We start from the raw sequence: 23038 nt of genomic DNA on the forward strand, positions 1-23038 counted from the left end.
CAACTTTGTTATTATAATTTCAATTATAAATAGGATTTATATTAACACTAATTATAATAACACTCTGTAAAACAAGTCAAGATTAAATATTTCTCTGGAAAATATTACTGTTTCTCTCAGAAATGTCCCCCTTTGTAAATATTCTAACGTGGATTATGATAACTCGATCCCTCTCGGCCAATGTACAAGTTACTTTATATCTGTTGAAAAAAAGATTCGTTTATTATCTCGTACGACGAGAGAACCTGTCTGCATCCGCTTTCTTTCCTACTAAAACATAACTTAATTTATTAAATATTGTTCGAATAAAAGAAAAGATACTAATAATTTAAAACATCGAGGATTTATTCACATTCCGTAGCATTTTCACCAATTTAACGATTACCCGTGACTATTGGATTACGATAATCAATGATATTTCGAAAATTCTAAAGAGGATAGAAGAAACACACTGTTTTTTATGTTAAATATAGCATTAAATATAGCATTAAATATAGCATAACAAAATTAGGAAATCAATAAAAGGTGGAACAGGAGTTTATCCTCTCAGAGACACGAATCTTAAAACCGCTTTTGTATAAAAGAAAAGGAGAGAATAGCAAATGTGGCAAGCTCTTTCGCCGAAGTCTTCGTACATGTACAAATTCAAAATACATAAAACGAAGTCTCAGCAGGTGTCGTAATACCAACGAACGGTAGCATACTTACAAGACACAAGTACGCAAGAAATCGACGCCGGTGATAAATTTCAAAGACGTGACGGAGACGTTCCGCGCGGACGCATCTATAGGGTGTCCAGGAAGTTGCCAGTCGAGCAGGTCCAGCCCCGTTGAATTCGGTTATTTTTAGCGAAACGCTATTTTCAGTTCGACGTCTACGAAGCGAGTAACAAGGAATCAGTGCGCGAGAGAGCCTCGTGGTGGTTTGGCTCGGCTCGTTTTCACGCAATTATCCATGTGGATCGTGAAACACACGCCATTAGACCCTTCCGGGAAATCGAATGCCATCGAGTGTCACGAAACATTTTAATAAAGTAAATTCTGAAATAAATTATTTAGATAAAATAATATCAAGTAAATTACGACTTTGAAAGGTTCAATATACGAAAGTTATCATATTAGTGGATTTTAAGTTACACAGAATTAAACATAGCCGATTAAAGGACAGTTTTTACGGTGAATAAAATTGGAGTTCGTGGATTTTGTGATTAGCGAATTTGTAATTGAAAATTTGTGTAAAGAAATAGATGTTTGTTTCCAGAAGAATTGGCAGTAGATCGTAGAACGTTGTACTTTTTGGAGATTCGTAGTTTTCTTGGAAAAGATATATTTAAATGACTAATATTTGAATTAGATAAATCCTGCACGGTTGTAGAGATTCGATTTATCTTTAAGAAGAAAGTGAAGTAAAAGTGAAATAAAGAAAATTATCTTTTTTTTTTTTGGAAGAATTATTATGTTTTTCGATGAATGATTAAAAATTGATAATAACTTTGATGTAAACAGAAAGCGTGGATCTCAAGAAGAGCCGTGATTCAATTGTTCTTGACGATTATCAAAATCGGAAAAATCGTGGAACATGTAAAGAGATTCACAAGGAAGAGGAATCGACGTATCTTCTGGGAGAAAAATGATTTACAAAAAGAAACGTACAAGTCCAAGAAGAATGGATTCACGCAGCACGTGTCAACACGTGGCGAGTCGTCTCGACAGTGTGTCTGACTCAAAGGCACAGGCTAGTCTATATTTAAAACGCCACGAGGGTATCTAAGTCACTCTGAAAATCCTGAAAAACCCAAGAAAGCGAGGAAGAGAGAAGAAACAAGAAAGCTAAAAGGCGACGCAAAGATAAAATGCAATACGTAATTCGAATAATGCTCGAATAGCTTCGATCCATAATTTTGCTTGCAAAAGGAACCAAAGCAAATTTCCAGCATTTCTAAAAATTCTTCGAATCTCCAAAGAATCAGTACGACAAAGTTGATCCATTAACGCAAGAAGTAAGATGATAAGGCCGATAACCTGAACGACTAATTTCAAGTGATCGAAAGCGAACGAAACGAAATTTTCAAAATCAAAAAAGAGAGACGACCCATCGAAATCTCTAAAATTCGGCAGAAGCCAAACAAAGCAAAGAACAGGCATAGGCGCGAATCAGAGAAAAACAATAGGAAGGGAATGGAAATCCAAACCAAAGGGGAACAACTTGGATTAATAAGAGTGATCGAAAAATTCAAGATCGGACGATAAGATAAACGGGATAATTGATCGTTCCTTCGGCGAAACGTATACTACGACCTGACAATAGATTTCGTTAAATTCGTTTTCGATTCTTGGCGGGTCGTGGACGAAGTCGATAGCAGGAGAGAGGTTGTGCATTCGAACGATATAATCCAGGAAAAGGCAGAAGGGACAGGACGACTGGCGATACTGACGTTTCCTATTAAACGGGACCGTGTAATTTTGCTATTGCGCCGGGTCAGCGATCGCGTATAATCGGCGCTCCCCTTTTTAGCATTCTACCGTGTTCCTCCTATTAATTTATCTGGAACGGATCGCGGAGGCCAGAGGTAAGGCAGACTTTTATCCGGAAACGGCCGGTCGAGGGATCGTCATGCGGGCGGACCAAGAGGAATTGAACCTTCTGACCTAAACGGGTACGTTGACGAATAGGGCGTTCGCTTTCGAATGCCTGAAAGCAATGCATGTGTACTATCCTTCGAGAGTATACGGATACACTCGCATATTCGTGATAAGATACATCTCAGTTGCCAAAGCAGGAAGTTGAGATAAATTAAGATGATAATAAATAAAAGGATAAATTGCCGGTATGACTCCGAAGCGATTGCCTGTTCTTGGCAATTTACAATATAACGTACCTGTAAAATAATACTACGTGTATGATATATTGTTATATAACACAATATATGTACTTAAAATGTATTCAGATATTTGCCTATTCTTGATCAGATAATCGAGGTTGTTAAAATAGAAAGCAATAAGCATGAACAATAAATAACGTTGCACGTAAAAATGATCATATAACGTTGAAAGAAATAGGGAAAACGATGGGAAACATTAAATATGTAATATTCAACGGACAGGTAGATTACGAAAATGATTTTGAAACAATGTCTGTTCTCGACAGTGCATATCATTCGGTACGATGTAATAAACTATCGTTCAGAATCTAAAAGACGTTTGATACCGAAGCCGACGAGATCATAATTATAAACTTCTTCTTCTAACTTGAACCAAACTTAAGATCATAATTAACAAATTGTATAATACGTAGAGAAAAAGAGGAAGACTCCTAAACCTCGTTCCATAGAGTCGTATAGCCAACTAAAAGCCGGAAGAAGGCGAAAACTTGGAGCATACGTTTACTCCGCTCGTGTTACAGAGAAATGAAAAGGGTGGTCCCGAGCTCACGGTCGACACGGTATATGCCTAACTTCTTTTTTTATTTTACGACTGCCACCGAAATACTTTCGTAATGGTGCACGCTGGGCTACCGTCGCGACGCGGCGTCGGGTATTTCACGCATGTTAGATCTTCGTCGCGTCCAACCGCGACAAACGACCTCCGTCATTACGCAGGAAACTTCGAAATTACGTCTCTTCCCTCGCGTTTGTTACATCTACGATCGGTTCGTTAACCTGACATACTGACCTCTTAATAATCTCGAAATGGCTACCTTTTACCTACAACTTTCTTTATTAGATAATCTTAGAAGGATTGTCGACCCTCGAAGAAATTTTCCAGTAGACGTTCGAAGAAGAGAGATAGCTTGCTTTCTCAAAGACCCTTGTACATAAAAGTTCAACGCTTTATAACGTTTAATTCTCTGTAATAAACTATTCCTAGATGAAATCGCCGTAACAAACTACCAATATCTCTATGACTCGAGCAAAGATATAAAGAAAAACAAAGAAAATGTAACAAACCCTAGTAAAATTTCCGTTGCAAATTTCAACGATTTTTCTGCAGATATAAACCGTGATAAGTACAGCCAATATTGACAGCGACCAATACATCCAACGCTTGAACCAACCACTCTGAACCATATCGCCCTCAGAAAGGCAACATTAATAAAGAAAGAAAAGAAAGTCCTTCGTAAAAACCTTCTAAATTGAAATAAGATCCGTCTTTGAAATCTCACCAATTTCTCTACAGGTACAAAACGTCATAAACAATAATACACCACCATGTACGTGGAATGCTCGTAGCGGACCGCTCTCGAACGGTTCGATAGAGTCAAAGTCAGAAGCGAGTAGAACGAGCGTAAAGTGTGAAAGAAAAGGCAACGATATCTCGAGTGGTCGGATGCCGGATGAAAGATGGAAGGGGATCGAGCATCGTATTCGACGTCCAACAGAAACTGGCAGCGTGGAAATTATCGGGTACGCGGCGGAAAGCGAAGAAAACGAAGACGGAAGCCGTGGGGCGAGAGGATCGCGGACTGGACCAGGGCTCTGATAGCCTTCCTCTTCAGCAACGTCGGTATAGTGTGCCTGGTGGTCGGATATACCATAGCCGGAGCCTTCCTCTTCACCCACATCGAGGGTAGAAACAACCTGGACATCGTCGGGGACGTGATCAGGTTGAGGAACGTGACAGCTGCCACCCTCTGGGAGCTTACGTCCAAGGTAGCCACTTTTTCTTTTATACTATTTCCGTTTCATGGTTTCGAAAGAAAATTTTACTTCAGTTGGTTTTAGTAGGTGCGAGAATTATGGTTGACAATTTTTCTTCAACCAGTGATTTATGGATTTAAAGAAAAAGGTTTGCGGAAAGGAGAAAAAGCTTCCAATATCTTTGTAAACGTCTGTAGGATATTATAGTGCGTTATAATATCTTATAAATTCTTATTAACAATTTTTCTGGACTTGTCGGTAACCTTCGATTTGAGAACTTTCAACTTTTTCATTAACGTCTTAGAAACGTTTTTACGGCAATTAATTCTGGTTCATAGATTTGTGGCATAAAATGGAAGTATTTGGGTACTACGTATATAGGTAAATCGTTATTAAACAAGTAGAGCAATTCTTTTTCATTAAAACGACTATTAACTTTTTTAGTAGTTTAATGTAAAAAGTACGTTTTAAAAATTGGATTAAATCGAACAGATGCGTGCTGAGAATCGAATAAAAAATATGCATTTTAAAGAGAGAATTAGAACCAACGAAATTCTTATCCTCTTTATTTCCTTGGTTGGTCACGGGCAGGAGAACGTGTTTTCCGAGAGGATCTGGAAAGCGAAAGTGAAGGCGATCCTCGAGAACTATCAAAAGAAAATGGTAATGGCCATAAAGAATGGCTACGATGGCGGGGAGGAAAACAAAAGGTGGAGCTTCGCTGGAGCATTTCTCTATTCTCTTACGGTGATCACTACTATCGGTGAGTTTACCTTCTTATTACACCTACCTATAAGACATTTTATTAAGACATTTTTATCTCGTTGCACCTCCTATTCTTATTCAGTTTTCTACAATTTAGTTGTAAGAAAGAATTGGATTCAAAGCAAATAAAAAGGAATCTTAATTTCTTTCTTCCATTAAAGAACAGAACCATCGGGCTATAAACATCCTATTTTTATCTTCATATCCTATAACCACTCTAGTTTTTGCAATTTGGTTGGAAGAAAGAAGTACAAAGCATGTAGAGAAAGAGGTAAGAAGAAAAAAGCAGATAAAATCGTGAAACTTCTCTTTCTCGACCGTTTTTTTGTTCAACTTGGTTGAAAGAAAGGAGTGGATCCAGAAATATTAAAAAAAAAGTAATAGAATTTTCATTACATACGTAAAAGTTTCATTTCCATTCGTTTTTTCTTTTTTTGTTATATGATTGAAAGAAAAAAAGAGATTAAAAAGATAGCTTTATTTTCATAACGTAGACGTTTGATTTTGATTCGGTTCTTTGGATAAAATGGATTTAAAAACGTTACAGAAAATAAGAAAATTACTGTAAGATGAATCTAAAAAAAAAAAAAAAGAAAAAACAATACTAGATATAAATATAATATCTAAAAATCGGAAACCTTCGCTGTAAGGCCCCCAACGCTTCTACTCTCTAGCAATGTGGATTACCATCCATTTCTGCAACTCCATTTACATGCTCATAACCACACCATAAATTACAAACACTTCTAAAAAAAAAAGAGAGAGAGAGAAATTATTCCGAGTGGGTTCAATTTATCCGCCTGCATAATCATCGTCCTTAACGTTACAAGAAAATTGTACCTACTACTCGAGAGAAGAAAAAGCCGGGAGAAAAAAATCGAAAAAACAAAGGGGTGAAATAGACGGCAGAAAGTAGAAACATACACGAGAGAAACACGACAGTTTTTGCCGAGACAAAGTTTAATGTTTCGCGTCGGACGAGCCTCGACCTGGCTAACCAGCTTGCAAAAAGAATGGTTAATGCCGAAAAGAGGAACACACGGACGCGAATGACCTTTAACGTTTGAAACGTAGCCGCCGACTCGAGGAACGAATGTTTTCAAAGTTCCAACGAAGGAAATTGCGATCCAGTTTACCTGTGACCCGCTGGATAAATCTGTTTGCTAGGTTTGGTCCAGCAGGGACCAAACAAAATTGGATTAAGGTCTGTGTATGTAAGAGCGTAAAGGGAGATGCGTTTTATTTTATTTCTCTTTTTTTTCTCTTTTTATAAGCTAGAGGATATTTACGCGTGTTCTCATCAGCGTGAAAGATAGAGCCTTGGATCTCGCCCTTAAAATATGGAATTTGAATAAATTATAGCGTTCTGTGAGGCTAACGACTTATTTTAAGCTAAGGGCGTGAGGATATTACGTTTTATATAAAATACTGTGACACGGAAGAAGGAAAAGTTAGTTTTGTGAATGCTAAACGAATATAATTTCTTTCTCGTTAATTCCTCGTTTCAAGATCATATAGTAAGATAGATAGGTCGATTAAAAGTCGATCAGAATTAACGAAAATTTCCTAGACATACTTTGACGCTTTTAAAAGATTATAACGCGGAGATTAGAAACGTATAAAGGGCAAGAACAATTTAAAATTAAAAATATTTTCATAAGAATATGAAATTGCACAAATGTCCGTATAAACTACTTATAGTTTATCGCTGTTTGCCCTTTTTTTATTCATTATTACAATTACGGTTTTCCTCCCGTAGTTGATGAGTTACGTTAAAGTTTACTGATTTCTGATTTCAACGGGACACAGGGAATCAGAGGATTAATTAATCAGGAACGATACACAGTGTCGATCGGAAGATCGATTAAGATCAACGTCCCAGGGAGTAGCTTCGTTAATCTCAGGAGGTCGACCGATCGGTGACTCAGCTCGGCCGTTAATTAATTTCCGGCCTAACGAACTCTCTCGTGTATGATTCGCAGCTTGTCGGCTGTCTTCTATGTATACCAAAATCGCTTCCCAGTAACGGCCGCGCCGATTTCTCGACATCCAGGAAATACGGAACTGTCCAACCGGTGTAATTAAGTTCTTCCACTTTTTCCCTTTTCGCGGTTGCTTTAGATATTTTCTATCTCTTGGAATACACGCTTGGCTCCAAGAAGTATCGATTTAAAGGAAATCCGTTGATGGTTTATCGATAAGAAAAGATGAAATGACGAGTCTTGATTAAGTTACTTTTGAAGTTTTAATTCTGATGGGAAAAGTGGGAGTTTCGGGAGAAAAATAACTTGTGTCTTTCGATAAAGCCTTTTTTCAACTTTGTTCGTTAAAAAATATTCAAGAAATCTCAAGAATATTCGAGAAACTAACAAAATCATCCAAATTCGTCAAATAAATTATTCATAGAGAACAGATATCTATTGCAATATTGGATACGAATCTTTTTATTCGTTCTAAGATTCTATAATCTCTCTTTATCTTAAATTTCTAATTATTATTAAATTTTTTATCATTTTTGAATCATCTCTAAAGCTTTCCTCGTTTTTTTGTAACGATAAAAAATGTTTCAATACCGATGTGAATTGATCGAAAAAGAAATAACAGATGATATATCGCCTTAATAACACTTAATGTACTAAGAAAACGATAGAAAAAAGGGGTTCTAGTAGTTTGTCAAGAAAACGTGGTGATACAGTATCGGCTTAGATTGTTTGTCGAGCGAAGTATACTCAAGACGGGAGTACCAAAACAGGAATACGAAAACGCGTTAGCCGGAGGAATTAATTATACGAAAAAGCAGCGGGATTCGGCACCGATTGTCAGACGACTTAAAGGATGAAGTCGATAACGAGGCAGACTGGTTTACACGAGGGACTTCGGCTGAGTTTACCTTCAAGTTTGTTCCTCGTTACAGAAATTGCACGTCGTTCGATCATTTGGGTACACACAAACCCCGTTAAACCCCGTTAAAGTTTCGTCGGACTATTATCTTAACTGAAACTCGCTTGGTCAAAGGAGAGAGGCCCGCTAGTCGTAGTTAAAAATATTCCAAGATCACAGATCATTTACCTTCAACGTCTTCAACGCGTGTAAACCAATGGTTTTACGGATGGTCCAAAAGTACAGAAATAATTTTTATCTTTTTTATTTTTTTTTTTTTTTTTTTTTAGAGAGAAGTTATTGTTAAATATAGAATCTGAGAATATTGGTTTTTAGATTATTTTTTGAAGGAGAAGATTTGTTACTGGCTTTTTTGGTTTCTTTATAAAAGATATTTATTCCTATAGAGAGCTTTTTATAAACTTAACGCGTAGAAGTTTGTTCCTTTAGATTTTATTTTTACAACGAAATAAATGCCTCCTTTAGATAAAAAAATTTCGTTTCCCCCGCTCGTGAAATTGAGTAGAGTTTCGAAGAAGATTTTTTATCATTCGTAAGATTAAAATCTGTATGTTAAAGAAATACTCTAATAGCCAAATCGACCGTAGCACGACCTTCGCTCGATGATCTTCGGAGGTCGCTTCGAATATGAGTCAATTAATTTCCGATTCAGCGTCGTTGACCGCGTTTTCGAAGGACGTGTTTAGCCCAAGCCAACGACAGTCTGTTCCACGCGATAAAACCGAAAATCCACGATTAAAAACTTTCCAACGATTTTAAATCCGAATAATTTCGCTGTTCGATGTACACTGTCGCTTAAAAGTATGCGAACGATTGTTTATTTTTGACAAAATGTAATTTGGTTAGAAAGTTATAAGCAGAAAAACCCAGGATGATTTTAATCTTTATCAGAGCTATCGCACGATATTATGACGCGATAAAGCTTAGTTTTACAGATTAGCGTACAGGAAACGGTACAGTAAACGTACATAACTATCCTCGAAGCAGTTCTTGTCAAGTAACAGATAGGATAAAAAAAGATTCGCGATAAATTCCGAGGAGAATCGCGTACGAAAGCAGGCCAGATTCACGAAAGTTTGTTTCCATAGGGAGATCAAAATACGAAAAAAAACTACGATATCGATATAACGAACGCGACTATTCGACGCCCAAATCATTCACCAACGGAAAAATTCCCTGAAAAAGGAATAGTTAATCGATCGTTGAAACATTTATGCGAACCTCGCGAAATACCTGCTGGTAACCGAACATGCTGCACAATATCTTGCAATTACTCTAAATATTGCCAGACTCTAAATGTTGCAGACTCGACGAATCCAATCGTGATCGTCCAGTTTTCGTAATAGCGGAAAGGAAATCGTTCCATTGATCGGCATATGTAACGTATTATTACCACCACTGCACTTACCTCTTGCATAAAAACGGACATATAGCACTCACTCTGTCGTCTTGTTAACTGGCCAGCGTCCCTTCCCCCCCTTCTCGAATTTTCCTGATCTAAGTAAGTCTAATTCACCGCAGGAAGATAAAATGCAAAGCTTATCTTTTAAATCACTTCGTATATCCTTGAAACACCATTAAAAGAATTCCAACACTTTGCCGAGGTTCCTCCAGAGGCAACGCAAAATGAAGTAAATAAATGCTCTTTAGGAGAACGCGGTTTATTGGAAACGTCGTTAGAGCTGAAAGATATATATTACATATTCATGAAGTTTAATGAAATTAGTAGCAGTGTACTTTAGGAAAGTTCATTGATGCTTATTACCTGGCTAGTTATCTTTGTCCTCGGCTCTATGCATAAGGGGCAATGCTTGGCTTGCAGTCAATGAACAAAACAGGACTTAGTAGCGAGGAAAATTGGAGGAGCGGAGGGGAGGGAGTGACGGTGGTTGATTAATAAGGCAATGGAGAGCGAGTGCCGCATCCCTGAGTGTGTGCAGGGGATAAGTGCGGTAAGTGTACATAATATATCGCTAATGTCGATGAATGGAACGATTTCCTTTTCGCTATTACGAAAACTGGACTATCACGATCGTATTGGTCGAGTCTGGAACACGTGTGACAATATTTTAGCCGTAACGCTAATAAGTCTCAAGGTTCAGCCGGACTATGATTCACGCTTATTATATGTTACTTCGAATGGCTACTCGAAAAATTAGATGACGTAAATAATAGTACGTTCCAAGCTAAATTTAACGTCGACTATGATGCTTCTTTTTTAGGCAAAAACAAAAGAAGGCCACTGGCGTTGGTAGATCGAGGGAATTAACGAGGGGAACTTTTATCGCGTTACAGGCGATACAGGTATAGGTGAGCGCGCGCGTGCACGCGACCTTTCAATTAATTCCCGGGGGCCTCTCGTCCCTTCCTCGCCCATGTCCCATCACCCTCTTCTGGGTTCGAGACGAGACCCAGCTATCCACTTTATCTCAACCGTGATTACAGGCTAGCAGCATCAGCCTAAAAGGGTAGGCTAGTCGACAGGCAGATCGATTCGCGAGCCGACCGTAGCCCGGCTAACGATAACCGCTTTCGGAACGTGTGAAAATTTTCGAGGACACGCCAATTTAATCGCTACTACAGTGGTGGACTTGCGTTGTACAGAGGATCCGGGGATCAGATAGTCGATCGATGGTAGTACCTTATATTCTGTTCAATTTGCAGGAATGTTCAGGCCAGTGGCTCTTGTTTGTAAATATGTTTATAATTTTATAAAATATGTTCAATATTTATGTCACTTTTTCTCTTTATCGATATATGAATAACGGTGGGAATAAAACCACGTATAAGATGTATAAAGCATAAAACCGCTGATCTATGAGATTCGTAAAAATATGAATTACTATAAAAATCTATAATCTACTCATAATACCGATATATATATACTTGTAATTCATTGATAACGGCACATCGATTAATCGCAAATGGAATACGAATTAGCGTTTCGCGGTAAAATGATCAGAGTCGTCAAAGGGAGCACTCGGAAGTTTCGTGGACCGATACGAAACGCATAAATCATCGAGGATCCGCGTAATCAGCGTCGCGTGGCGCTCATTGACGGATCGAGGACATTAGTGACAGTGTAACATGACGCAAAGGAATTATTGGTGATTAACCGAAAGTACCGGGAACCGATGTGTCTTGGTAGGCCAACGGGACGTGCTCGTTACACTAGAACCGGATAATTTCACCGTGGGTCAACCAATCAATTATCAAGATTAATCGCAGCACGCTCGATAATTTGCGACAACGCTTTATTTGACCAGCGAATTTATTAATAATTCAACGTAGTCGATAGTAGTCCCTCTTGTATTTCTGACTCTTCCCGTTACGATAGAACCTTGACTATCCGAATTTAATCACGCTATATTAGACCGTCGAATTTTTCAAATAATCAATTATACATACAATCGTATAGTAATCGTATAGTAATTATATCGATGCGTAAGTACAAGTAATTTTGTAACAAAGTGCAGAGTTTTTAGTTTTCGTGTCAGATACACAGAATTCGCTCGTCGATAGATGTATGTAGATGTTCGTGACTAACTGTATATTCGTCTTTAGCGTTTATTTAATAAAATGTCGTAGGTTTTCCTTTTATTACGATTATTATTGCTATACAATTTCGTCGAATGTATAATAATATTGCATAATAATACATAGTTTTAGCTTAGAAACATAATCTTGCCAAAAATAACTTGGACCAAATTATAAACTGACTGCCATGTTTTCATAAAACGCTTGAATGTCGCGAAAAAAAAATTGTCAAGAGGTTGGTGCTTAATAGAAAATTCAATAAACGGGAGAAAACCCTCGATATCAGCGCTTACAAAGACACAAGGTCCCTCGAAATCGCTTTACCACTGGAATTTAATCGCCCAGCACCGTTCTCCAGGCCGGATACCGGAAACCCAAAGCCTCTGACGGCTCGCGCAGCGCTAAACAAATCATCGTGCCGTGAATCGCCGATAAATTATAATAAAGCGGCTTGGAACGTAAATACTCCGAGGCTGGTTTCCGGCTGTATTGGCCTCTCCGTGCTCTCCCGGTGTTTTCGAGATATCGATGTTTTCCGTTTTCACGCATACGCGTTCTCGCTACATACACAAAGTGGATCAAGTATCTATTCTATACAACGTGGGTCTAAATTCGTAGTAGCAGCGAAGCTAGGAAGATTCTATGGCTCGAAACAAGACGAAAATCAAGAATAACAAAATTATGTCGAAGGTTTCATTTTTGTGAAAATGGGGTTTGGAAACCTGCCAAGTATGCGTGTACACGGCTAATTCCCGATCGGGTAAGAGCGGTTCTTGGAAAATTAAAAATTCCATAACTAACAACTTTGAAAATTTGAAAATCGTTGAAACAAACAGCTCAGAAATATCGAGATTTCGAAGTTTAACGAACAAAAGATTTGAAAGGTTATAAATTTCATAATTTAGACATTTGAAAACGTGAAAATTTTTGAATTCAAAGATTCGGGAACTTGGGGATGTAGAAACATAACGAACGAGAGATTCGACAAACTAGAAATTCGGAAATTTAGAAGTTTTTCGATTCGGAGGTTCGGATATTTGGAAATTTAGAAATCTAGCGAACAAAAGACTCGGAAAATTGGAAATTTGGAAATGTAGAAATTTGAAAAATAAAAAAATTTATCGGTTTGTAGATTTAGAATACGAGAATTTTCAGAAGTTTGCAGAAGTAACGGCAAAAAACTAGACTTCGGACGCCAGAAAGCAATGTAAAAAGGGTAAACAACTTTAACGTCCACGATTCTCGGATATTCACGGCTCTTTTCGCCTTTCGTAATCCTTCGAATACGATCCATAATTTGATGGAACGAGATTCCCAGAAGGGTTGCTCGTAAAATCTCGGCTGGAAAATGATCGTGGGCGATATCGTCGGAAACTTTTGACTTCCCTTCAGCGATCTTTACGACGCTCGACAGGTGTCGAAGGGTCGACGGTAACTTATAGTCGATTAAGTAATTAATATCGTACTCTCGCGAGAACACGCTCGATCAGGCATTCCTTTCTTTTTATAGTCAACGCGCGTTCAACTTTACACTTGGTGACTGACGACCGTTGATTCTGAGAGGGGATTTTAATTAAAATACTCGCGGTTGATGCTGTTACAAAATGTTACCGAACTGTAGATAAGATCAGGTATTCTTTTTTTTTTTTTATTTGGATTTTCTAAATCGAATCTGCTTAAAGATTATAGACAGGTGCAGCAACTCGCGAAAGTATTCGAACATTTACCACAGAAAAGGATATAGTAGAAGTCCATTTATCAGAACTTGTCGGAGAACAAACAGTTTATATACAATTGGAGTTCGTATAATAGGAGCTCATCAATTATCTCTGCCATTTACCATTTTTCGCTCATATAATAAGAGCTCAGGTTCAGATAAATGAATTCAACCAGCAAAAGTTCATTTAATCCGGCATTAACTAAAATTTTGTTCGGACAAACGAAGTTTATATAAATAGAATTCTACTGTAAATATATCGCGCATCTTATTACAATATCATGAATTATTCGACAGATTATAGAGATCCGTAATTGAACGCAAAATCGTTATGTAATTGTGAAGATGATGAATCAAGTTCAGAGCGTAATTACATTATTATACCATATTTGTTATAACAGTCGTTATTATAATCTGATGTTTTTAACATAATTAAGAAAAAGAGAAAGACACAGTCGATACATTTTCTTCACGAACAAGTGAAAATTTTCGTGTTCGTGGCTTTTTTCGATGAGACGAGAGGAAGGATACGGAAGAAGCGGCGACTTTTCTTGTTTCACAGGTTACGGAAACATTTGTCCAAAGACGAAATGGGGCAAAGTAGTGACCATAGTGTACGCCATAATAGGCCTGCCACTTTTCTTGCTATATCTAAGCAACATCGGTGACATTCTTGCGAAAAGCTTCAAATGGACCTACGCTCGTTGCTGTCTGTGCAAGTAAGTATTCTCCTTTTCTTCTTATTTCGTTTTATTTCATCCATTTCTACTTCTATTGGATCGTTAGCGGAAACCTTAAAATTCGATTTGTGAAACCATCGTTGTTACATCAATCTACTTAATTGTTCAAGGATTAAAGAAATTTGCTTTTTCTCTTTTTTTTTAGATTCAGAGAATTCTGGTACTTTTGCTTCTTTTTCCTTCGATAGGGATTTTTTCTTACTTTTTTTCTTTAAAGATGTCGCAGAAGGCCATTAGAGACGACGCCAAGAGGAAATACTCATGATGACGCGGATGTAAGAAGAAATCATTGGCAAGTAAGTTTGGTGTTAAAATTTCGTTGACGCGTACTCGTAAATTGATATATTAGTTTCCTTTGTATTAGGAAAGTAATATTTGCGAAAAATTCTCAGACAAATAATTATAAAATCAGGAAACGGTAGAATTTTACGATAATATAGAGGCATTTGTCGATAGATGGTTGACATAGATGGAAGAGAAGTTGATTCGTTCAGCGTGGACAAGAATATTTCCTTGGAAAAACACGATACGAAAGAGGAAAATGACGATGACAGTAATAGCAGTAGCTACGATCCTCAACAAGTCACTGTACCTTTGACACTATGTGTCGCCATAATGGTCGGGTGAGTCGTTGATATCTAATTAATCCGTATTTACAAGTACTTTTAACTAAGTAAATGATATATTATGTTTATTAGCGTCAATTTTATAAAAATATCAAAATACAAACCGACTATAATCATAATGTCACGAAATTAATCACAGACACGAATTAACAAATTCTCAAATTATCTTATTCGTCGATTTAAAATGGGAAATTTGTTATTCGTCGATCTATCGAAGGAAAATCGCGATTACGAACGATCGTGTCATTTGGAGGGACTTTTTAGGTACATTTGGGCCGGAGCCATCTTGTTTTCCGAATGGGAAGACTGGAACATGTTGGACGGTTCTTATTTCTGCTTCGTCTCCCTGTCGACCATAGGTTTCGGCGACATCGTGCCGGGTGACAAAATCTACGCGGCCCAGGGCCTCGATTTATCCTTCATCTTCTGCTCCATGTACCTAATGCTCGGTGAGTGCAGACCGACCTCACAATTTTATCGGTTTCGACGTTTAATGCTTCCAATTCCCTACGGACATTCACTTTTTCCATCTTCGTCCACTTTTGTCTTCTTTCTCTTCTCCTTTCTATCTTTAGATAAATAAAAATCACGTACATTCGTCAAGTTTTCGAGTTACCAATTCGTAATTTGTCTTGCGAATGGATTACAAAAATTTTATTCTACATTTCCCATCTATCTGTTTTTCATCTTTCTCGGTTTGCAGCAATCTTTAACGTATACGGATATCGCGTTTTTAATTTTTGTATAGCGTTTCAGAATTTTGATACACTTAACTTGCATATCATTTAAAATATTTAAATTATATTCCAACAAAGGAATTCTCGATATTCACAATATCAAATGAAATATAAACAAATAAAATATCAAATATCAAATAAAAAAAAACATGAAATTGTAAATACAATTTTATATCGTTTTTTTAAGAAATAAAATCTGTATATTACAGCGGATATTATACTTTTTATCTTTCGAAAAAATCTCCCCTTTCAAATATTTCACATTTACATTTACAAGACTTTCAAAATACATGAAATTCAATTTTAACCAAATACACGTGTGCCCATTAAATTTTCAATATCATTTTTCGGACAAATAAATTGACGAATATTTTCCATTTTTTTGATTTGTTTTTTTCATGAAGGTCCACCACTTTTCCTAGATACCATCTACGACAAGGGTAACCTCCCGTATAGATCTTTGAGTCCAGTGGACGAGTGTTTCGTCTCGTGTCCTGTTTGAATTGATATTTGTGAAAGGGTCGAACCGTGTTGCCGTGACGAAATTCTAACGGCAGTTAATGTGTGTCGCGATTTAATAGTTCTATTCAGGCCGGTTTCCAAGCACGTGGACTTGACGACGCGACAACGAACGTTTCGCTTAACAACGTTCTCGTTGATCCGATTCATTGAACGAATAATGTAATACAAGCTCAGAGGAACTGCGCGCTCCATTTTATCCTATAAATAAACGCATTTACGAGAACGATCGATTTCGATCCACGTATTGATCTCGACAGAGACGACTGCTTCTACCGTGATTTATCACTACGTCATTCAATCGTGTTTGAAATTTGAGAACAGATTGCTATTGTTTCCCTTGTTTTATCCGTTTCTGTGATCGGCACATCACAGGAATCAGTTTCTCACTTATTTTTATGGAACGAATTATATTACTTTATTTCTGTACTTTTTTTTAGCAAAGTGCAAGGTGGATGTTGATGCAGATGCTGCTTTCAACGTTTCTTTTTTTTTTTTTTCAAATATCGAATATATATTCCATATGTTGTTATATTCGCAAATATGTGCAAGATGTACAGTCTCGAAGCAGCCATTTTTGCGGCATTTCCAATAATCGCACGAAATGGATCGGCCTCGACTCGGCTACAAACTGCGATAAAGGAATTTTTCAAAAATTTTCTTTCTCGATAAACTAGGTCTAAGGATTGTATACGCTGTATAGGCGCATGTATATTTTCTTCACTTCGAACGATCGAGATTCAGAAACGCCGTACGCGTAGGTTCGAACGTCCGTCATCCGCCAGGCGAAGATTAAATATTTTTTTCGAGCTCTTTTTCTTACAATCGTTTCATCTTTGTTAACGAAACGCTTCGTTTACGCGGTTAGCTTTTATTAGAATATTCATTAATTGAAAGCTATCATCAGAGTAGAAACCAACGAATCTCTTTAAATCCTAAAAGCTTCGTGAAAAAAAGCCGCGGAACGAATGAAAAATAAAATCGTCCACTCCATCGATCAGAAAACTATCGATGCACGGCACACCAACACATATTTGAGCAAGTTTTCGCTGGACGAACACCGAAACCGTCGCCGTAATTGTTTCTTTGGCAACGTGACAATTGGATCGCCGCGGATTTCCGCTGGAAACACGATGTCGCGTGGCCAGACTTGGTCGTTTTCAAAGAGATCGACAGCTTTAATTTGGCCAACGGTACGAAATATTCACTTCAAACAGTATCCATTCACTGGTTAAATTTCCACAGAGGGCATATACCGATAATATCACGTATAAATAGAATATTTCGTAAAAATGTTTGTCGAAAAGTTCGTATTATTGTACAAATTCCGATAGTGGTGTATTTTAGATTCTTTAGTTTTGTCGATTCCTGAAGTTGAAACTCGAAATCGAGAGTTTAATACGAATTTGCCCGTCTTTGTCTTTATCCAATTTTTCAAAAATTCACGAGAATTTTATACATTTTGTCCTGGCAGCCGCCAAGAGGTTGAAGCACTCTAAACCGTAAGCTTTTTAATTTTAATCTTCGCAAAATATTATATTATATTTACGCACCTTTTTCTAACCATGTTATCTGAATCGTTCACGCTGTTAAAAACGCTTTTGTCCACGAGATTTATTTTGTTCTAATCGCTCTAAGAAATTTAGCGGAACGTAGGTCATCGATGGCCACCATGGGCGGTCAACGTCTCGATGATAAATAAAAATCTTCCGTCGTTTAAAATTCGTTGATTCTTCGATGCTCGCACGACCGTAGGTGCACACTTACGTGGTGGCATGGTTAATGAATCGAGGGCCAAAGTGTCGCGAAGCGTGTCAAGGGTCAGGAGGATCGATTGCTTTTTAGCCGTCCGCCACTTTGTACGTGGCCAGACAAAAGTTTGACAACTAGCCCGAATTCTTCTTTCTATTTTAGCTTTTTTGAGGTTTACCCCGTGTCGTATCACAGGTAGTAGAAAAATTCGATTTTTCGATTGGCGTTTATGCGGCAATGGGGAACGAGTCTCTTTGAAGCGGAGCTTTTTTCGAGTAGCGAATCGAATCCACGGCCATTTTATAGCCGTTCCTGTCTGAGCGCTGGTTTACGTCGAGTGGACGTCGATCGAGCATGGATATTATTATATTATAGTACTATAAAAAAAAAAGAAAAAAAATAGAAAATTGTGCTATCATACAAAAGAATCGTTCAAGAAACAAAGGAAATATAATTCTTTGTTTCAAGCAGAACAAGTCTTTTCGTTTATTCTCTTTTCCTTTGGAACGATGCTAAACATTGTTGTATTATAATGTTCTAAAGATTAGAAAATTATACTACAAGTACTTTTCGAGAAAACAAAGAAACTTTGAGTCTTTTCGTTATTATAGCACGCGGATGTCATTACAACACAATAATTTGGCAAATAGAAAATTGCGTTATAAAAATACTCGAAGAAACAAAGAAAGTATGATTCTTTGATCTCGACGCGTCAAGTCTATTAATTTCGAAAGAATATACGAGGACAGATTGAACAGTTTTTGGAATAACGATAACAATAACAAATAAAGCAACTTCTAGCCGGCGAATCCGCCGACTTTGAGAGCGAACCCGCTCTCGTAACGAAACAATCTACTCACCTTTTTCGCGAGAATTCTCTTTACGTGTAAATTCAAAGATTCACGAAACTAACATAAACTGAATGTAACTTTCATTTACAAAGGTAAACATTTGTAAAGTAAAACATAGCACTGAAAGTAACATCAACTTACCAGTAGGCACAAGCCTAAAAATAGACTAACAGCAAAGTAATACGTTTTAGGTATGGCATTGATCGCGATGTGCTTCAACTTGATGCAAGAGGAAGTGATCGCGAAGGTGCGCGCGTTCGTGCGTACCATTAAATACATATTCCGATGCGACAGGTGACCATAACCGGTCTCAGCCACGTTCTGCTCCCCTACGACGCTCGGTAAGTCGAAACTCGTTTCGTTTTATTCATGATACACAGTTTCGTTCGAAGCAAATCGTACTTTGAGATTGGTCCTCCAGAGAACACGCTGTCCGAACGAATCGGAAATTTAAGTAGACGCGCGTCAGGTGTCAGAAATATTTCCAAGAAAACGCGAAATATTAGAAATCGCGTGATTTCGATGGAAAGAAAAGGATATAAGAATAATTTATTTATTAACGCAATAATTCGCTGATTTATTTGTACGTAGTAGATAGCGACGATGTTGATTATAGCGATATAGCGAAGAAGCAACGTTTCTAACTTTATGCACAATATATAGAAAGATTAGTCAAAATATCCAATGTTCCCATGCCTTGTTTCTATGCAAAGATTTCACTTTCGATTGTTTCTTCCGTCCTAAAAGTATAAACTAAAATGTCACAAAAGTCGTGTTTCTTAATTTCATTTCAAGTTTTGACGGCTTTTAGTTCGCTCGAAGCTCGCTCGTATCGAAAGCGGAACACGGGTGGACAGCTCTCTAGCAAAATTACGAAAAATAAGAAACTAAAAAAAAAAAGTAACAAATGTGGAAATGATGAAAAGTAATTCGCTTTAGGAGGAATTGGCCGATTTTCCGTTATAAATAGCGAACAGTGAAAGATAGAAAAAATATGTTCAGACAAAAGTTACTTCTTTGAATTATCATTTGGTAAAATATTTATCAATGTTACAGCGAGTTATAACGTGAAATCGGAAAATGGCCGGATTTTCAGTGGTCGATTTCATCCCCTTACTACAGTGAATTTTGGGTAGCAAAGAAAATTACACGATACATACCTATATTGCACGTACCTCTACATATCCCCAGAGTTGTATAATCTTTTCAATTTGCGAACCAGAGACTTTACCACGTTAGACAAATTCGCTAGAGAAAATTTCATCGAAGAAATCGAAAACTAGAAAAGAAAAAAGAAGGCACAAAATTTTCTACGTTTCTCTACGCTGCGAGTTAATTTGTAGCAACTTTCACGACAAGATCACGATGACGATTCAATAACTCGGTATCGAACGGAATTTGCGTTATGCCTTAATCTCGCCTTGGAGAAAACCACGGAAATCCTTGGGACGCGATAAATACGATATACGCGCGAGCTATTTTCGAAAAAATGTGCTGTCTTCCGGCGAAAGCACGCGGCGCGAAGAAACGAGGAGAGAAGTTGTTTCTCTCGGCGGCGAATCGCAGAATAGATAAAGAAGAAGCAAAAAGAAGATAGTAGGTGAAAAATGAAGCCTTCTTTCGAGAGGAAATATAATGGGGGCGTGAAACGATCGATCGACGGGAATTTAGCGCGCCGAAAGATCGAGCTGAAACGCTCGTTTACGCTTTCAAAGACATTGCTTTCATTTCCTCCGAGCGATGGAATATCCAGCCGGGGCAAAGAAAAGCGTTAAAAATGGAAGATTTCATTATTATGCGACACCGTCTACAGTTTCATTAAATACCTAAGTTATTAACCGGGGTTATTAATTTTGTTCCTCGCTTTTGTTCTTATTACGAGATTTATAATTGCATGGAAAATTGTGGATGGATGTGATTAAGATCTTTCTCATTTTGTTCTCGAAGAACGAGATTTAACAATCTGGCCACTCTCGCACGATAATTAACCAAATAATAATTACAGAAATTGGAAACTAGAAGCACATTGACATTGGCAGACGCGAATCGGCGTCTTGTGTTTTTCGAGCGTTACCGACGGCAGACGCAAAAAGACGTTTTTTATTTTTTCAAGCGTTGCCGCATATTCCATTTGCATACTTGTCTTGCAAAATTGCGCGGCATAGAAGACTAGATGCTTGCGGCAGCGTACCGACGTCAAAGTCTTAATTAGGATCGCTTTGGCTAATTTTTGATAAGTAGCAAAATAAAAAAGTCAATAAACTCTTCCGGTATTCATCCAATTTATAAAGAAGAAATATATTTGTATATAAAATTCTAATTAGAAATATTTTAGGTAATTTTACTGAAAGCGACGAAGAAGCTGGTCGTTTCCAGACGCTATCGCCTTAACACGTTCTTCTAGAGAATAGAACTCGGAAAAAATGACTTCGAAGAAAGAAAGTCATAAATCATAACGCTCGTCGTTCCGAAACAACTAACTTTATCCTACAATTTTTTGTATCGACAGAAATAATTATGGTATCTATAGGTGCAAGACAAACGACTAACGCTTCGGACAGTCGAGAAAAAAGCTGGAGAGACAATGGCTTAAAATACGTTGCCATAAGTATTAGCAAACGTTTGAAAATTCCTCCTTCTCAAATACACTTTTATACGTGTACGTTGCTTTTTCGCTAAGTCTCTCGAGTATTCTGTCGATATATGTATACGGTATACAGTGATAGTGGAATATCCTCTTGAAACGATGGGCTGCTTTCTCTGAAAGCGAAGAAAGAAAACGCTTATGCTTATTTTTCTCGGCCAGGCTTCTGTGTGCTCGTTCCAAAGATGCACTAATGCCTGATTTCTTCGAGAAGAGTTTCGTGGTCGTCGCTAAAGCGACTTCACCCGGGGCTATGTCTCTCTAAAGCAGCCTTTAATGGCCGAAAAAGACGACACGGTCTAACGAAAGTTCGTGATATTCGCTGATTCGCTAGCAACACTCGAGACATCCTCGACACATCCTCGAAAAACCTATTCTACTCCAAATAGGAAGGTTTATTTAAGTCGTAGAATTTCAGTGACCGTTCGCTTCGTGCATACTTTCAGCAAAGGAGAACGATTTTGTAAGAAAATTCGAACGATTTCTTACAGGTTATCATTCAACGAAGATTATAAACTTTTATAATATTAACTTTGATTTTAGCAAAAGTTGATTGCCGCAATAATCACAAATATTTGCTTGCTTCTGAGCGAAACTGCTTTATGAATGACGACGAACATATTTCTACCGAAGAACGAATCTTTTACGTTTTTTCGCTGAGAATTACCATGTAATTCACGGTACATGACTGAAGCGCCGATTCCAAATTGCAAACATATGGATCTCCAAATACAAATTGCATTGCTTTAAACACTGCATTGTATTAAAGCATCAGGTAGCTAACGCTACGATATACGCTCACCGAAAAGATCATGAAACAAAGGATTAAAAGATTAGAGCAGAAAGTCAGTGAATGGAGAAGCGGCCATGTTCTCGTGAAGGGGTACACGCGTGAAAATTATGACTCTATCGGAATCGACGCGACGTTTGTTGGGCAAACAGCGAAGAGGAAAAGATGAATTTCGTTTTTCCTTCTTTCCCCCTTTCTCTTCGTTTCTCTCCCTCCCTCTCCGGGGAAAATTTGAAAGAGCGGAGAGCATGAAAGGGGCAGAAAATAAAGGGACCACAATCGTCGAAGGTACAAAGACGAGTTCTTTGAAATTCCAACGCCCGGCTTGGTCGAGAGAAAAAATTAAAAAAAGACGTCGTAGGCACTTCGAACTAAAAGAGGAAAAGAGAAGAGAGAGGAGAGATGCAGCGAATTACCTTGTACGGAACGTTTATATTTCGGCGGAAACTTTTCGTTTGTCCGACTTTTCTAACAATTGAATCGCCTTTCTGTTCGTCAGGCTCGAAACACCGCCGGTTGTCGTCGCTCTTGTTTATCGTCTCTTTGTCTTCTAACCGAGTGGATAAGATTTGTTTAAAAAAATGGTGGAATTTGTCCTAGTGTTTAAGCAGAAGATATTACTCGTGTTAAAGCTCGGTAGCTTGAAAGTTCGAATAAGAAAATGTTTAGAAAGATATTGGAGTATCGATTTAGATTAATTTAACCTTTCCATAGCGTAACGCGAGAGAGACAAATTAGAAACTACTAGTTTACCTATGAATCAGGCCAATCGAACGGTTAACTGCTTAAAACAATTCTTAGAATTGAACGTAAAAGCTTTATT

General features: G+C 37.7%; 1 protein-coding gene and 1 long non-coding RNA gene across 2 annotated transcripts in view; one reads left to right on the top strand and one right to left on the bottom strand.

Annotated features, from left to right (window-relative positions):
* Window positions 1-23038, bottom strand: part of LOC138187446 (uncharacterized) — a 44542-nt gene that overhangs the window by 6288 nt on the left and 15216 nt on the right. The window contains exons 3-4 of the long non-coding RNA XR_011175176.1: window positions 709-1040; window positions 109-200 (exon numbers count right to left, since the gene is read on the bottom strand). This is a non-coding gene — a long non-coding RNA (uncharacterized LOC138187446). The remainder of the gene's footprint in view (window positions 1-108; window positions 201-708; window positions 1041-23038) is intronic.
* On the top strand, window positions 1938-16161 carry LOC138187755 (TWiK family of potassium channels protein 18). Its single transcript, XM_069128889.1, has 8 exons — window positions 1938-2656; window positions 4176-4648; window positions 5228-5399; window positions 14119-14275; window positions 14514-14592; window positions 14753-14919; window positions 15187-15410; window positions 16064-16161. The coding sequence occupies exons 2-8, from the start codon at window positions 4340-4342 to the stop codon at window positions 16159-16161; spliced, it is 1206 nt and encodes a 401-aa protein (XP_068984990.1). The 5' UTR covers window positions 1938-2656; window positions 4176-4339.

The sequence above is a fragment of the Bombus flavifrons genome, chromosome 15 (assembly GCF_040668555.2).
Source record: "Bombus flavifrons isolate JBK064 chromosome 15, iyBomFlav1_principal, whole genome shotgun sequence".
NCBI lineage: Eukaryota > Metazoa > Arthropoda > Insecta > Hymenoptera > Apidae > Bombus > Bombus flavifrons.